Source organism: Euphorbia lathyris, chromosome 9 (genome assembly GCF_963576675.1).
Source record: "Euphorbia lathyris chromosome 9, ddEupLath1.1, whole genome shotgun sequence".
Taxonomy (NCBI): Eukaryota; Viridiplantae; Streptophyta; class Magnoliopsida; order Malpighiales; family Euphorbiaceae; genus Euphorbia; species Euphorbia lathyris.
This window is the reverse complement of record NC_088918.1, coordinates 25,584,109-25,601,240: the sequence shown is the minus strand read 5'-3', so window position 1 is coordinate 25,601,240 and position 17,132 is coordinate 25,584,109. Positions and strand designations below refer to the sequence as shown.

General features: G+C 32.5%; 1 protein-coding gene and 2 non-coding genes across 3 annotated transcripts; all 3 read right to left on the bottom strand.

Moving 5' to 3' along the window:
• Positions 1-5,367: 5,367 nt before the first annotated feature.
• TRNAC-GCA (transfer RNA cysteine (anticodon GCA)) lies at positions 5,368-5,439 on the bottom strand. Its single transcript has one exon. It is a non-coding gene; the product is annotated as a tRNA-Cys (tRNA).
• Positions 5,440-11,035: 5,596 nt separating this feature from the next.
• Positions 11,036-11,107, bottom strand: TRNAC-GCA (transfer RNA cysteine (anticodon GCA)). Its single transcript has one exon. It is a non-coding gene; the product is annotated as a tRNA-Cys (tRNA).
• A 1,128-nt stretch (positions 11,108-12,235) lies between these two features.
• LOC136206168 (FLUCTUATING-LIGHT-ACCLIMATION protein 1, chloroplastic) lies at positions 12,236-16,679 on the bottom strand. Its single transcript, XM_065997117.1, has 6 exons — positions 15,868-16,679; positions 14,837-14,939; positions 13,855-13,910; positions 13,591-13,755; positions 12,809-12,922; positions 12,236-12,540 (listed from the first exon to the last, which is right to left on the bottom strand). The coding sequence occupies exons 1-6, from the start codon at positions 16,537-16,539 to the stop codon at positions 12,448-12,450; spliced, it is 1,203 nt and encodes a 400-aa protein (XP_065853189.1). The 5' UTR covers positions 16,540-16,679; the 3' UTR covers positions 12,236-12,447.
• Positions 16,680-17,132: the final 453 nt, after the last annotated feature.

Below are 17,132 nucleotides of genomic sequence, written 5' to 3'. Positions count from 1 at the left end.
TTTATTGTTTATTATTTTCATATTATAGTTAGACTTTGTTAAAAGAAAAATGGCAACATTGTTGGAGTATGTTGCCGTTTAGATAGACTACATCTACATAGTCAAATGGTCTTTTGGACAATCCATGCAAGTGAACAAGTTGAGAATTGTTATAATCAAAAGCATTAAACATTCACAATTTATAATCTCAAAGATAAATAAAAGAAGAGTTTGGAATTGAATTAAATGATACAAAATTCACATATAATTAAACTAAAATACACTAACTACCTATTTGTTTCAGCTGTTCCTATTTACTGTTTGTTTGTTGTTGTCATTAGCTGTTAGATGTTTGATGTTTACGGTTGATTATAGGCAATAGATATTAGTTGTTTTTTCTAAAAAAAAAATCAGTTACTTTTAATGTTTACCAACACTTTCTATCTCCTACTTAGTATTGAAAGACAACAAGCAGTTCCGAAATGGGTTTTTGTGTAACCAGCAAATGCTTAGGAAGACACAAAGAAATTAGATTCAAAGGCATGTTTCAAAAAAAAAAATATTGCAGATATGTGGACCTGAATGGGCCTAATTTGTGCATTCTTTGATTTGAGGAGGTCCTAATTGGGCTGGATTGATCTTAGAAAAATAATATGAGCCCAATTTTTAAATATAGACCCTATTTCCCAAATAGTTATTAGTTGATACTTTTTGATTAGCTGATTTGATTAGTTTATTGTGTAAACTTATTTGATAAAACTTGACTGATTGTTAGTAACTGTTTGTGTAAAATGATAAATAAGGATATGATAAAACTTTTATTTGGGGTTAAATGATAGTAATTAGAGATAAATTGAGCAATAAGCTATTTGAAAAATCTCGTAAAACCGGTTTTTTCAAAATTAGTTTTTTGGACCCAATAAGTTCTTTCAAATATCTCTTCACCAAATACCACTATTAAAAATTTAAGGGTTAAGGTGCAAAAATACCCCTAAAGTTTTGGGTCAGGAGCAGTTTTACCCCTAACGTCTAAAATGGTGCAATTTTGCCCCTTAACGTTTGTATCCAAGAGCAATTTTACCCCTAACATTGTCAATTTCAGACACTATTATAAAACACAGATATTTTTGTTCATTATTTTGTACCAATTGCATATCAATTCATTCTAAAAAAAGGATTTCATGTTTTTTATAATTTAATAATAGAATTGGAGATTAATATTTATAAATTCGGTGAATGTTTGATTTTTTTTTTTGTCTAATTCGTACAAAAGATAATATATTTTTTTATTTTTTTTATTTTTTTCCACATCCCAACATATGTTTATGATTTGTTACTGATAAAATGACACACGTGTGAAGTGTAGATGATAAGATTCATGACCGAGAAGACAGTTTGATGAATTATTTCTGAAATTGACCCAATTTATCAACGTTAGGGGTAAAATTGTTCTTGGCTACAAACGTTAGGGGTAAAATTGCACCATTTTAGACGTTAGGAGTAAAATTGCTCTTGACCTAAAACGTTAGGGGTATTTTTGCACCTTAACCCAAAATTTAACTAGTCAAAACCTCTAAAATGATTCAAACTTTTAATTTTACCTCAAAAAACTCTTTACCAAACATGGTCATAATCTCAATACGGTTAAAATGCATATCGAACTAATTAGGCTAGAGATCCTCTAGAGTTGAAATCCTCTAGAGTTGGTGGAGTTGTAATCATCTCAACCATTAATTACAAAATGAATGGATGAGATTTGATTGATCAATAAATGATTAATTAAATATTAAAATTTATCCATTAAATCTCATCCATTAATGTTAAAATTAATGGTTGAGATTACAACTGCACCAACTCTGGAGGATTTTCAACTTTAAAGGATCCTTATCCAACTAATTATCATTCCAAAGCGAAGGCTTTAACTTTACCTTTTGGTCAACAGTCTACTAGAGATAATACCATTATTATCTCTAAATATTCCTAATTATCTCCTTGTTAATTTTTTAATTAGGTAGATGATGTGCTTACTTTATTTTGAATAAAATAAGCATTTTTTTGTGTAATTATCTTTTAAAGTTTCGGTCTTAGTTTACAACTAAGCTTTTTTTTTTAGGGAAAATTACAAAATTAGGTCAAATGGGAAGGCCATTTACATATTTAACTCATTTACTCAACCTATTACATATTTAGACTCATTTTGTGTGACTTTCCAAAAATACCCCCAACCTTCCCACTTCCCCCCTATCTCCGCGAATCACCGCTCCCCCCTATCTCCTTGGTTATGTGAAAAGTTGCTCCTGCATTAATGATTTCAAGACTTTTGATCTTCCTTTCTTCCTTTAAATTGCACGAAATTTGCACCATTTCGTCAAAATCACAATGAATTTCTCATTTTCCTCTTTTCATCTCTTGATTCTACAACTTCCGAACCCTAGAAAACGAAGCCATGGTTTTTCATCTTCATGTTCGTTGCTTGGTTTCTTTCTTCTTGTTACCATCAAAGAAATGGTTTTTCTACGTTATTTCCTTCGTTCTTCCCATGTTATCATATTGTTATTGTCGCTTTTGAGGGTGAAAGGGGCGAAAAATGTAAGTATCTGTTTTTTTTCTGCGTTTTATCATGAATTCACTTCGCAATCGATGGTTTCGCTAAGCTTTGCGAAGAGAACGAGCCTGGAAAGTGATGATCTACTTCGTGTATTGATGATTTCACGACGTTCTACGAAGAGAAAGAGTCTGAAACGTATGGATCTACCTCGCGAATCTATTAGTTCGCAAAGTCTGCGAATAGATCCTTACGTTTCAGACCTCGCAGACTTCGCGAAAAAATCGTTATGCGACGTAGATAGTCACATTTCAGACCTCGCAGACTTCACGAAAAAATCGTTATGCGAAATAAAATCACCTCTTCCCCTGCACATTTACATTCGCATGCTTCGCTAATTTTCATTTCGCGAATCCAAAATCGTCCTTTTTCATAACTAACACGGTTAATTTTTTCTGTAGATGGTTGAATACGTAACATCCCTTTCTGGAAGGCGGCGTACTGAGCTGCAGGGAAGATGATTTTCCTTATTGTATAGGGATGAACTTCCCCAAGATTGACACATTCACTCCTGAAATGATTCGTTAGGAGAGGTTGTGTCAATCTCGGGGTGCACCATGGGACACGTCCATCCCATGGTGCCAATCTTGTTAGTAGATTTTGATAATGTTATGATTTGAATGTCGTTATTGTGGCAATCTTGTTGTAAATTTTGATAATGTTAGTAGAGTTCATTGTGGCAATCTTGTTGTAAATTTTGATAATGTTATGATTTGAATGTCGTTATTGTGGCAATCTTGTTGTAAATTTTGATAATGTTATGATTTTAATGTTAGAATCCGTTGTTGTTTGCCCTTTTTTGTTATATACCACTTCGCGAATTAGCTTCAAAACACATCCAGGCTTCGCATATGCGAACTAAATTCATCAAGCAAACCCAAACATTTACTTCACATAGTATGGAATATGCGAAGTCAGACGGGATGGGGCGAGCCGCGCGTAAATATTGGAGGTATTTTTGGAAAGTCACACAAAATGAGTCTAGATATGTAATAGGTTGAGTAAATGGGTTAAATATGTAAATGGGCCTCCCATTTGACCTAGTTTTGTAATTTTCCCCTTTTTTTATATATTTATACCTAATCAACTGCACTTCCTAATTAAGAGAATTTAATTCAATCAATATCTCCAATCTTCTAAACTTACACGGTCACCGATCTTAGAAGTTTTTAGTTTTAAGCAAAATATTATCAGAATCGGACCGGATATCAAATCGGATTTATAATTGGGTCACGAATCACTTAGTCGGATCGAATGGTTCAGATTGGTCGAACTGGATGACATAATAAATAGATAAATATTATTTATATATATTAAATATATAATTAATTTAAAATTATTTTTATAAATGATATATATCGAAAACAAATTATAAATAACTTTTGGTTTGTTATTTTTTTTATCAACTTGAGCCTTAAATATATAATAGATATATTGAGTTTAGAATAACTTGAAATATATCAACGTATTTTATGACATGAGATCTTTTTAACGATATATTATAAACTCAAAATAGACAAGTGATAAATAAGAAATTGATACTCAAAGTGAACAACTTGAAATGGTTTGGAAGAATATAAAAGGAAATTAAGAATTCTCATCACACATAGGAAAGAAACGAGAATCTTAACTAGTTTATAAGTAAATAACATTTATAAGCTTTTAACCAATTAGTAGGAGAAATGCTCTCTCACGTGTAGAGGGGTTCAGTCGAAACACCATTGGGTTAGGGGCGCACTCCCACAACGTGAATACCATATCAAAATAAAATCCCTTAGACCGGCAACTTTTGCTATTATTTTTTTTTTAGCTCTTATTAACGTTTTTTAAAAAATTATTATATTTCAAAATTGGGGTAATTAATTTATTAGTCCCTATATTTTCAAAAACACATGATAAGGTCCTTAACCTTTTCTTCAGTAAACTGTTTAGTCCTTCCGTCTGTTTGTTAGATTTTTTACCGTTTATGACTGCGGAAATGACTAAATTACTCTTTACTCTTTATATTTACTTCAAACTTCAGAAGAGGAAATCCAATTTAGAAAAAAAGCTATTTGTATGGAGAGCAAGAAAAAGAACGGACACAATGCTTACGAATTTGAACGATTAAGAAGAAAATCAAGAAGGAAAACACTCAAAGTTGATTTCAGATGCATTAGAGTTTAAAGGAAAGGAAAATAAAAGAAAAGAAGAACGCAAATCAAAATTGACTAACAGAATCTTCATGAGAATCTAATGACAGGGACTAAACAGTTCACCGAGAAAAACGTTAGGGACTAAACAGTTCACCGAAAAAAACGTTAAGAACTTTACCGTGTGTTTTTTAAAATACAGAGACTAAACAGTGTGTTTTGTCAAAATATAGGAACTAATAAATTAATTACCCTATTATTTTTCTAACAGATTAGCATGTGATAAACCCCGTTTATAGGGGAAAGGCTAAATCCCATGATGCATGCTCTCAAAATTTAGATTGATAGCTTTATTAGCAAGCATATGTGTGTTTAATTTAAAATCTGTGAGTGTGATGCATGAATAGCTTGATAAGTCTCAAAATTTTGATCTACTAAATTAGCAACATCATTCTGCCCTCAGAGTTTTTGGAAAAGTATCAATTTAATCCAACATTCTGGCCTCAGGGTTTTTGGAAAAGTATCAATTTAATCCAACGTATAAACTAATGATATTTTAGCTTCAAAAGCTATGAAATCGTGCAATTATAGTTCTGAATAACGAAACTTGACGCTTCAACACACGGAAATGGAAAAAAAATATTGAATAGAAGGGCCCAACCGGGTTCAAACCGATGACCTCTTGATCTGCAGTCAAATGCTCTACCACTGAGCTATGGACCCCTTTTTGGTAAATCACACGAGAAGATAACTCAGAGAAGAAAATAAAAAGGAGTAAGTGAGAATATACCACTCAAGTAAGACCTCTGAAGATATCGAGTGAAGCAACACGGGGAGATTTGAGTGGCTTTCGGTTAAAAGCGAAAACACCGGCGACAGAAACTACGAGATGATGTTCGGCCTTAATTTAGGACATCTTCTAGAGATGTGAGAAGAAGAAAGTAGGTTTACTTCCAATGCTCAGAATGCCTAATTTATTATTCCATGTATAACAAAATCTCGATAAATGAATATTCGATAAATTAATAACCTCAATTAAATAATAATTTTCTCTGATCCCGACTTGGGCAAAAGGGATAAAAAAAAAAACCTCGCTAAATTTTGACCATTAGGCAACTTAACAATGACATTAGATATTGGTTCTACAGACTCATAGTATTCGAGTGTATTGACTACATGATTTGTAATTTGTAGCTCCACCGTCTAAAATCCAACCATTACCAAAGCTAAAATTATCATGTAAAACAAACGCAGAATTACCAATGTATCACGAGTACTCATAACACTTCCTATCATTAGAAGAACAACAACTGGATTGTCATCAAGAATATTCATAAGCTTGTTGTAGTCAGGGGTGGAGACAACCTGGAGCTCGGAGGGCTGGAACCCCCTAGTCTTCGGCACCACCCCTGAGGAACAATGCTTCAGTTCCGAGTAGCCCCCCAAGAAAATTAAATTAGTACTTATAATATAGGACGTGAATATGTAACACAAAATTAAGATGGCACAGATGGTCTAAGTAGTAGTTAAAGCTCTTCCACTTTCAAAGGGGTTTCAGGTATCTTTGCTTTCTTAAGCAACATAGCACACTTGCATTTAGGTACACATCGACAAACATCAAGAGGCCTAAAATTAGATAATTCCTCCCACAAGGTCATTTGCTTCGTGTAATAATCAGTAAAAGTCAAAAAACCTTGTATAAAAGAAAACAATTCCTCTTGTAACTCGAAAATTTTCAAAAAATCCCCTAGAGCAAAACGTTTGCATAAATTCTCCCAAACTTCATAAGAAGTATTAAACCAATGGACACTTTGAGCAATAAAAAATATAATTTACCTTGTTATCCATGAGAAAATCATCATGGTGTTACATCTTTCCCACATTGCACGATTAAGATCATGTGATAGTGGAATAGGTAAAGAATCATCAATAAACACCAATTTATTCTTAGCTCACAACGCTCGTTGAAATTCTTTGCTCCAGGAGTGGTAATACGATCCATTAAACAGTTGTCCAACAAGAACCAATCATGGGTTTTCTCCTAGGTTGTGTTTTCATTTTTGCGCGGCAGTGGAGGTGTGATCTGATGGCTAAAGAATCGAAAAGACGAGATATGATGAACATAAGATTTTATTATCGGTTGAATGATGTGAAATTTCTCCTTCAGAATTCGAAGATTAACTCATTATCAATTGAAAATAGGAAAACAAGACTGGAACGGAGAAAAAAATATATATCTAGAAATCGCAAAAACGGTCTAGAAATCGCGAAGAAAAACGAAGAATTTCCTTAGAAATCTTTAACGAACAAGTGAACTTCAGATAAAAGAGATTGGAGAATTAAGAATCACACAAAACGTGCTCTGATACCATAATAGAAATAATGAAATTGTATTGAATCTTCCACAAATTATGAAGAAAACTCAGATTGATACAAAGAATGTTTTCCGGAATAAAAAAAGCAACATAACCCTTCATACTTAAACTAATATATACCCGAATCTAACCCTAATTACAATTAACTATCTAAACGTTCCGTTTTGGTGTGACTTTTCAATTGAGCAAAACTCACTGTTTTGCTTATTAAGTTTATTAGAGTTTCTTGGTCTTGAACAGGGGCAGAGACAGCCTGGAGCTCGGGAGGGCTGGAGCCCCCCTAGTCTCCGGCACCACCCGTGAGGAACCATGCTTCAGTCCCGAGTAGCCCCCAAGAAAATTAAATTAGTACTTATAATATATGACGTGAATATATATAACATAATTTTATGATGGCACAATGGTCTAATTAGTAGTTAAGGCTTTTCTACTTTTAAGGAGGTCTCAGGTTCGCCCAATCCTCATTTTATTTTGGCATTTTGATTTTTTATCTTAAATCTCCAAAATATGTGTCAATTCTCTTTTTTTCCCCATTACGATTTTTTCTCTTAAATCCTCATAATGTGTATCTATCCGATTATAATTTTATTCTATTATAATTTTTTCCCTTAAATAAAATTTGTTTTTATCTGATTATAATTGTTTCCCTTAAACCCCTTTTAAATCAAAATGTGAATATTAAACTTTATTACTTTTTTTTCATCATTATTTTTATCTAATTATTTTTTTTCTTTAAATTAAAATGTCAATGTTATTACCTAATTTAGTTATCTTTTTTTCATCATCATTATTATTTAATTTTTAATTTTTTCCAATGATCAAAATATCAATGTAAATATTCAATTAATAAAGAACAATATACTTGTTTAGGGGTTTTTATTTAGGAAACTAGCGTTAAACTTATATAAAATTAAATATGTATACGCGTTTTACGTTAGACACTTTTAATTTTTAAGTCAATACACCAAAATAAAATAGTTTTATCATGTTGGAGGTTAAAAAAAATTTACCCAGCCCTAACGTGCTGGACTCTACAAAACTAACCCGGCCCTGTAGAACTAAAATTAGCCCTCCAGATATGAAATCCTGGCTCCGTCACTGGTCTTGAAAATTTGTGTAACAAGATATTGGAAATTACAGCTTATGTGGTAGCAAATGTAAATTTTATGCAGCTAGTGTATAATATATATAGGTGTCGTTTGGTTCGCGAAATAAGAATAGCTATTCCAAAGGAATAGAAGAGCAAAGAATGGACTAGAAATTCCGTAGGAATAACTATTCTTATGTTTGGTTGGTGGAATAAGATAGAGTGGAATTGATAAATTTTTTATTCAAAAGACAATATTACCCTCAAATGTAATTTCTTATTTCTTTTAAAATTTTAATTATTACTATAAATTGTTCAAATATTGAATATATATTATTTTAAAAAATAAATAAAAAAAACGGAAAATTGGGAAACATGAAAGACGGAAAAAACACGAAAAATAGAAAAAACATTAAAAACAAAAAAAATATGAAAAACGGAAAAATTGTAAAAATACGAAAAATGAGAGGTGGAAAAGAGTAAAAATACAACATGTAAAAGCACAAAAAAAAAATTAAAAACACAAAAATGAAAGAAAAGAACGAAAGAAAAGTGAAAAATGGTGAAAACGAGAAAAACATATAAATGGGTTAACACAAAAAAAAACACGCAAAACATGAAAAAAAACACAAAATATACAAACGGTAAAACACAAAAAAAATGTAGAGACGTGGAAAGCTATGAAAACGCAAAAATAGAAAAAAAAATATATAGAAAAAATCCATGAAAACAAGAAAATGCAAACAAACATAAAAAAACGTGAAAAGATGTGAAAAACACGAAAATGTAAAAAACGTTAAAAATACGAAAACCTGAAAAATATGGAAAACTTAAAAACGTGAAAAAATGCAAAAAAAAACGTGAAAATTTGTTTAACACAAGAAAACGTGAAAGCACAAAAAGTCGAAAAATTCGAAAATCACGAAAAGTAAAAAAATATTAAAAATAGAAAAACGTAAAAAATGAGAAAAAACACGAAAATGTGAAAAAAAGCGAAAAACACGAAAACGTAAAAATTTTATTAAAACACGAAAATGTGAAAAATGCGTTTATAACGTTTTTTCATATTTTCATATTGTTTGTATTTTTTTTACGTTTTTACGTTTTTTCGTGTTTTTTAAGTTTTCTTATTTTTCGCATATTTTTCGTATTTTTCGCGTTTTTATGTGATTCACGTTATTGTATTTTTTGCATTTTTTCGCGTCTTCACGTTTTAGTTTTTCAGTTTTTTCTTTTTTCGCATTTTTGTATTTTTCGTATTTTGTTACTTTTCGTGTTATTCATGTTTTTTCATATTTTTTCACGTTTTCACGTTTTGTTTGTGTTTTTTGCATTTTCATGTTTATCGTGTTTTCACGTATTGTCACGGTTTTGTGTTTTAGCATTTTTTTGCGCTTTCGTGTTTTTCGTATTTTTCACGCTTTTGTATATTTCTTGTTTTGTCACTTTTTCGCGTTATTCTTGTTTTGTGTTTTTTTGTGTGTTTGCTTCTTCTTTTTTTTGCGTTTTCTTGTTCTTCGCATTTGTTCATGTTTTCATGTTTTTCGCGTTATTTTTGCATATTCTCGTGTTTGTAATGTTTTCACGTTTCATATTTTTCGTATTTTTATATTTTTTAACGTTTTCGTCGTTTTTTCATTTTTCACGTTTTTTTATGATATAAATTATGGATTGGCCAAAATTTATAGGATTTGAGAAAGTGACTAGGGAGAAGATTGAGGATTTAATGGAGGATAATTTTGTAGATTACAAAAAATACAATATTAGGAATAAGGTATTCCTAAACTAAATTGAAGAATAGTTATTCCATGAAATCAAGGAATAGAGATTCCATGGAATAGCTATTCCATTAAAAAAAAAAAAACTGGGAATAGATATTCTTTAGGAATAGCTATTCTATTCCCTCTCTATTCTGCGAACCAAACGAGAGCCCATAGTGTAGTCCAAAAGCTGCTAGAACTAATTTGGATGTAATGAAATATCAAATTCTCCAACTTATATCTTTGTGTTGATTGAGTTAGTTATCTAATATCAGAATTTCAGGTTTCTTCTTAGTCCTGCATATGCTAGTTTGAATGGTTCTTAGTATAATAATTTTTTGTTTAACAATGTCCTGAGTAAGAATTAAAGTTTAGGGTAAATAATTTATTAGTCCTCATCTTTTTACGTAACATAACAATACTCTGTTATTCTGTCTGGTTAAAAATCTAAAAAAATAGATAGAATGATTAAAATGTTAACAATGACAAAGGATATAGATCTTACAATGTGTTTTTCAAAATATAGAAACTAAACAGTATGTTGGATAAAAATGAGGGAATAATAAATTATTTATCCTATGACGATGGATTCATATTGTTCTTGAAGCATACATGGTAAAAGTAATCCTCACTCGGTCAGGGCATAGATCAACAATTTCTCTCCTCACTTAGCCAGAGCACAGAAACTTCTAATTTAACATTGCTGCATAAATTCATATACCATTTGAATAATATATGTACATGTATTTCAAGATGTAAGAAAAAAAAAATACTTGAGATGACAAAGGAACAATATTTATATAGTATTACTAACGAGTACTACAATATATAAATTTAGATTCAAAATGACAACATGGTTTATTTCCTACAATTATGCTACTCATTTATTAATAATATGGACCGTCAAAGGATTTAAAGATAATGTATAAATTTAGTTTTATGGTTATTAAAGGACACCAAAATGCATTTTTTAAGTCAAAGTATTTTAATCTCTCCGACTTTCAATATTCTAATTAACAAATAAGGTTTGAAATTGTACGGTAAATAAAAAAAAAAAGTTTATTTTTCGCGTTATATAGCGAAAAGAAAAAAACAAAAGGGTCCAACCGGGTTCGAACTGGTGACCTCTTGATCTGCAGTCAAATGCTCTACCACTGAGCTATGGACCCATTTGTGATAAATAATACAAGAACACATGTGACACAAGAAAAACAAAAGGAGGAAGTCAGAATATACAGCGACAGTAATTTCCTTCTCTGAAGATATCGAGTGAAGTAACACTGCGAGATTTGAGTGGCTTTTGGTCGGAAGCGGAAACACCGGAGATGGAAACTAAGAGATGAGGTAGAGACATTTTTTGGAGATATAAGAAGAAGAAAGTAGGTTTACTTCTAATACTCATAAGACTGCATTATTCCATATATATTGAACGTGATGAGATAAGCTTACAATATTCAAATTTATTTTTTATTTTATTTTTTTAAGATAGAATATTGAAAAATTGGATATTGGTTATAACAAAATTGAAATTTAGTCCATTTTAGATAAATTTAGGAGATTAATAGATCTTTTTAAGTAAATTTAATATGTCGTTTTATATAAATTTAATTGATGAATATCACTTCAAATTCAAGACAATTTTTATTGTATTAATCCATCATATTTGACATATGAGGTACCATACAGAACGAACTAATACGCTTTTCTTTTTTTTATAGCAAGCATAACGACCTCGTCTGTCAAAGATGATAGATTAACGATTTTGTGTGCATGAAGTCCGAATGAACCAATTTTAGGTGTGTTATAGGTTTTTAATATCAACTATAGGTGTGTGATGGGTTTTTTAAGCCAACTATAAGTGTGTGATATGTTATTTAAAAAGTCCAGGGTATCAGTAGCCAAAATTTACAAGTTTAAGGGTATAAATATGCATTAAGCCAAAAACAATTAATTGTTTCAAAAAAACAATTAATTAACTTTAGATTTAGAATAAAATATAGTCAGAACACCTCCAGTATTTTAGAGATCCTGCATAGTCTTATGATCCATTTTTTTATAAATCTAAATTTACCTAACCATATATAATTTAATCAATTCCAAACTCGACAAACACAAATTAAATAAAGATCAAATTTTGGGAGAAGAGAACGAAACAGTTAACAATTATATTATTATGGTATAAAATACAAATTTAGTCCTATAATTATTTGAAAAGAATAGATTTAGCCCTCACGTACAAAATAGTCAATCTTAAACCTACCGTTTAAAAGACAGTACATGTTTAATGAGAATACAAATATGGAAAATGCTCTTTCTATTGATATAGAATGTGCACATATCTTCAAGCTATATAGAGACAGACACATTACAGCACTAGTGCTGGGAAACTAATCACAATATTTTCAGTAACTTTTAGCTACAACTAAAATATACATAACAATATATTCTTCTATACAAATAGCCCCTAATTTTTAAAATGTGGAGATCAAAATTAGAACTGAAATGTGTTTTACAGAGGCCTCAGAAGTGGATAATCTTCAAGTAGTTCCCGTTCTGATAGTGTATCATTTTCATTTTGAGGAGTCCATAACACCTCTACTGCCTGCATCATAGTACACAAAATACAAGTAATTAGTCGTGTTGTGCACCTCGAATAAAGGGTTACTCTCGCCCTCCGCGAAATGAACTTTAGGTATCAATTTAGCTGACAACTTATCGAGTTGTGTCAACAAGTAACACAGCGTATGATTCATGTAAGCGATTGATTTGACAAGGCTAAATTGGTCTCGAAATTCATTTTGGGGAAAATTGCTCGACGTGCCAAGTTGAAAGGTCAAGTTAACCATTTATCTTATGAACCTTATACTTACAAGTATTTTGCTGGTGGGAATGGAGCCGAGTTTTTGCAATGCTTCCTTTAAGTCTCCGCTACCATTAATGGCGGGTAGTTTATGTACTCCTTCTGCAGCTACTAAGATCGTTATCTGAAAATACAAATCAAGTCAGTGTGGAAATCCGAAATCCATGTAAAAAAAAAAATCCTGACACCAGCCTTTTCAGCAAACTCCTGAATATAACTTCACATTGAATATAAATTCTACTATAATATCCAATAAACTTCCACATTCAATGCAGCAGATATCCAAGAACTACCTTTTCTTTCACGGGAAGATCTAATTTATAGCGACAAATTTCATCGCAAAAGCAAAATCTTAACATGAAGATACAAATCCTACTTAGCCTGACGAGTAACCTTAATCCTAATAACAGTTGTAATGTTGAACCTCATGCTGATAGATCTAATTAAACGGCCAGAAAGTTTTGTATTCGATCTGTTCATACAGCAAGATGCAGTCAACAAAAATTTATGTGATTCAAACAATTTCCCCTTAAATATTGTAAGTTGGAAGTTCAGGATCTTATACTATTTAAGAATTCTATACCGATCCTGATTCTCTATTGCATTTAGTATTTTGCTAGAGTTCTCGTTTGTATGCAGTGTTGTTATCTTCTAAGGTCGGTATTCTGATGATTAGAAGTGCTTAGAAGTGCTTATTTTCTTGTTTAACCACGGGGCTCTCCTTTCTTACGGAACTACAACAATCTACATGACATCAAAACCAGAACATGTAACTTCAATATGAAACCTTACCACAATATATTCATTGTTAAATCCACTAGCTCTTTTGCTCGATGTACTTTGCTTTTTTATGCTATTCACATTAACCAGTGTTTCTTCATCAAATTTCCCCCTTTCTTCAATAGAAAGTTGATTGAAACGTTTCTCGCCGTCTTCCATGCCTCGCTTTACATCCACCTGAATTACACATTTATATATTGAGTATAAAGAGGGTGTGCTAAATCCAATAATGAACTGAAAAACTGTGACAGGATGATTAGATGCTTGCAAGCTTACATATGAATATCCAGAGATGCAATAATCAGGATGGCGGAGCAAAGCTAACGATGTCTCTGCAACCAAAATAAATATAGAATCAATATTGATGAGACCATACAAGAGTGTCTTTGTTAGCAACATGACTGAAGACAATGTCACAATCATTGATCGGCTCACTCATTTGCTCTATTTCTCTTAGCTATAATATTTGCTTCCGAACATGTTTTTTCCTTTAGCAAGTCTACTAAAGAATTTGCTCTCCGATACATAGTGTAAGCCACTCTCTCGCAGGGAAATTGTTCAGAAGAATACCACAAGGTTGACAACTATGCCAAAATCAGGCAAAACATCAAAGTACAAATTTACTTTCTCTCTTCCTCAAAATATTTCTTACAGGCAAGCTAGCGTACCTAAACCAAGTTGTCAAATTTCAGACTAAAATCATGTTACGTGGACATGCTCCTGAGAAATTGAACAGACTAAGGCAGTCTGAGCACTTGAGGTTACATCGAGATTAACTTGAAGACACAAATGCAAAGCTACTCGACTTAACCAGGAAAGTGTAGGAAAATAGTAGCACAAAGATTTGAACTTCATTTCTAATTTGAGACCTCAAGGAACTAAAAAAACTATGTAATGCTTATATAGTCTTCTTGCAACATCAAAGAATTGATGAAAGTTAAAAGAAACCAGTAAGTAGAACAATATTCGCGGACATTTCTAATGCATTATCATACTGTTCCTGTCCCCTAGTCACACTCAAATGTATGATACTATAATTCTTTTACAATATAACAACTATACGTTAAGGAGTATAAGATTTATGACTTATCAGTACGTATATCTTATAATTTACATGCAGTCCAAGAGGTGCCATGCCAACTATATAACCTATAGTAAAGCAAAAGGAAAGCTCGGGAGAAAATGGATCAGAAGAACAAGAACAAATTGAAATTGAATGAGGCAATACGAAGGCGACAAAAGTATCATAAAGCTATACCTGTCAGTACAAAGCCCAAACCCTGCGACGAGGATGTATCTGCAACTTCTGCAATACGATTGAGGTCCTGTTGAAGGGTCCTGCCCATGCCCAACAATCCAACCTTAGAACAGAAAACAGTAAACAAAGTTGTTATTGTAGAAAAGGCTTCTCATGCAAAATGCACAAGAATTGCATCAACAGCGAGTGAAACATCAAAAGCATATAATTCAACTAATAGTAATAATAATAGCAAAGGAAAATAAATACGAAACAGGCTTGCCACAATAATGATAAATTGGTAATACTGTTTGTAACAACATTGACAGTAATTCACAAAAAGACGGATTTTGTTTCTTCACCTCATCAGTCACAAGGCCTATCTTTTTCTCTTAACTTCAAACTAAGAACTTGAAAATCAGGCTTAGGTTTGCAATAAGAGAAAAGAACTGTCCATTAATTCAACCATTTTCTGTTTGTCAATCCTTCACAAACTCCTCATCTGAGGCAACCTCAGATCCCCCTAACAATTTTTGGTAGCTTATATATGTAACTATAATCACTCATTCTTGTACATGACAAGCAAGCCTGCATTTTCTAACCGCTTCTCCATAGATCCTCGAAAATAGTACTCTATCTCATCTCGACTGTATCCATCCCAATTTCTTAATCCAAACAAAAATTATTCTTTTCGCTCACATGACCCTAATTCCCAATACCATACCTAGTCCATGATCAGAACAATTGTGTCCACTCACTCAAATAAAACCCATGTATGGCACTTCATACAGTAAAACCACCAAAACTTGATAACTGCTCAACCTAGTAATAAACAATCTTGCAAAACTTCCAATCAGATAAAATGAAACTACATATTTTTCCACAAACAAAACAGACTGCAAAATTTATATCCAACACTTATTTTGATCAAGTTCCTCAATCACATAACTAGGCATATAACAGCAATTGTATCCACAATTGAAATTGTGTCACTTCATTAAACTAAACTAATAATCACTAATCACTAAGTCATGTAATGTAACAGCCATTACCTGAAGCTTAAGGACACTAGTTTTCTCAGTAGCAGTGAGCACTCCACCCTCACTCCTATCAGAAAGGAACCCGGAAACCAACACAAACGCAGCAAACCCCGCCAATATAAAAAACAAGCTAGACCCAGCACCAACACCGAATCCCACTGCCGGACCCATGTAACCACCACCTGCAAACGGCGACGGAGCATAGTAGGGGACAGAATATGAAAACCCCGGACTGGACGTCCGAGGCACGGAATAGCTTCTAGACGACGAAGAAGATGAACGGGAAAAAGATCTCCCACCCATTCTCCCACCGGAGGCAGCAATTGCAGAATTAGGATCATACATCAACAAAGCCCCAACTAAAACCGCTGCTATTGCAGGTTTTTGAAGCGCTTTTAGGGCTTTTGTAATGGTATTATAGATAATCTCAAAGGGGTTAACCGGAGGTGAACTAGAACTGGGGATGACGTTATTCGAGTCTGTTAAATGTTTATCCATAAATGAGGACTTGACGCTGAATTTAGAAAAGCTCTGAGGTTTCATTGTCAAAGTGTCGCCACATTTACCAGGTCTGAAAGGGATGAGGTAGGGATTACCAGGAAGTGGACGAGGCGGGGATAATTGGAGAGGGAAGGTCTGCTTCCATTTGAATGAATTCGATTCGAGCAACGAAGCAGTTGCCATAGAATTTGAAGATTGAAGATTTGAATAATCGTTGGAGATGAAATTGCTTCGAGATTGTGAATCAATTGAGAGATATTTTAGCGGGGCCGGGCGGGTTTATGGTGTGGAGGCAAAGGGGTCGAAGAAATCTGAGTGATTGAGAAATGAGCCAACGAGATATCGCCTTGATTTTTTGAACCTCATCTCCAATTTGATTGGACGTTTGTTTACTCGTTTTCATGGAACCGGATGATCGGGTAAATTACACACATGGCCACTGAACTTTCTTTCATGCATAGTCACTGAATTTTACACTTTTTAACACATGGCCACGAAATCACATTTTTTATTTTCCAAAATAACTAAATGACCTCAAAACCAGAAATTCTTTCCATTTCCAAAGGCGAGGATCGAACCCTGGACCTTTAATTAAGGGAGGAGAAGCCTTTACCACTCTACCACAACCCGTGGTTCATGAGAGGCAAATTTGATCATAATATATTTCAATTAAGCCTCCAATCCTAAATATATTTCTATTAATATCTTCTATCTAAATTTAACCGTAATAATATATAGAAAACAAGAATATAGTAAGCTAAAATAGAATTGAAATT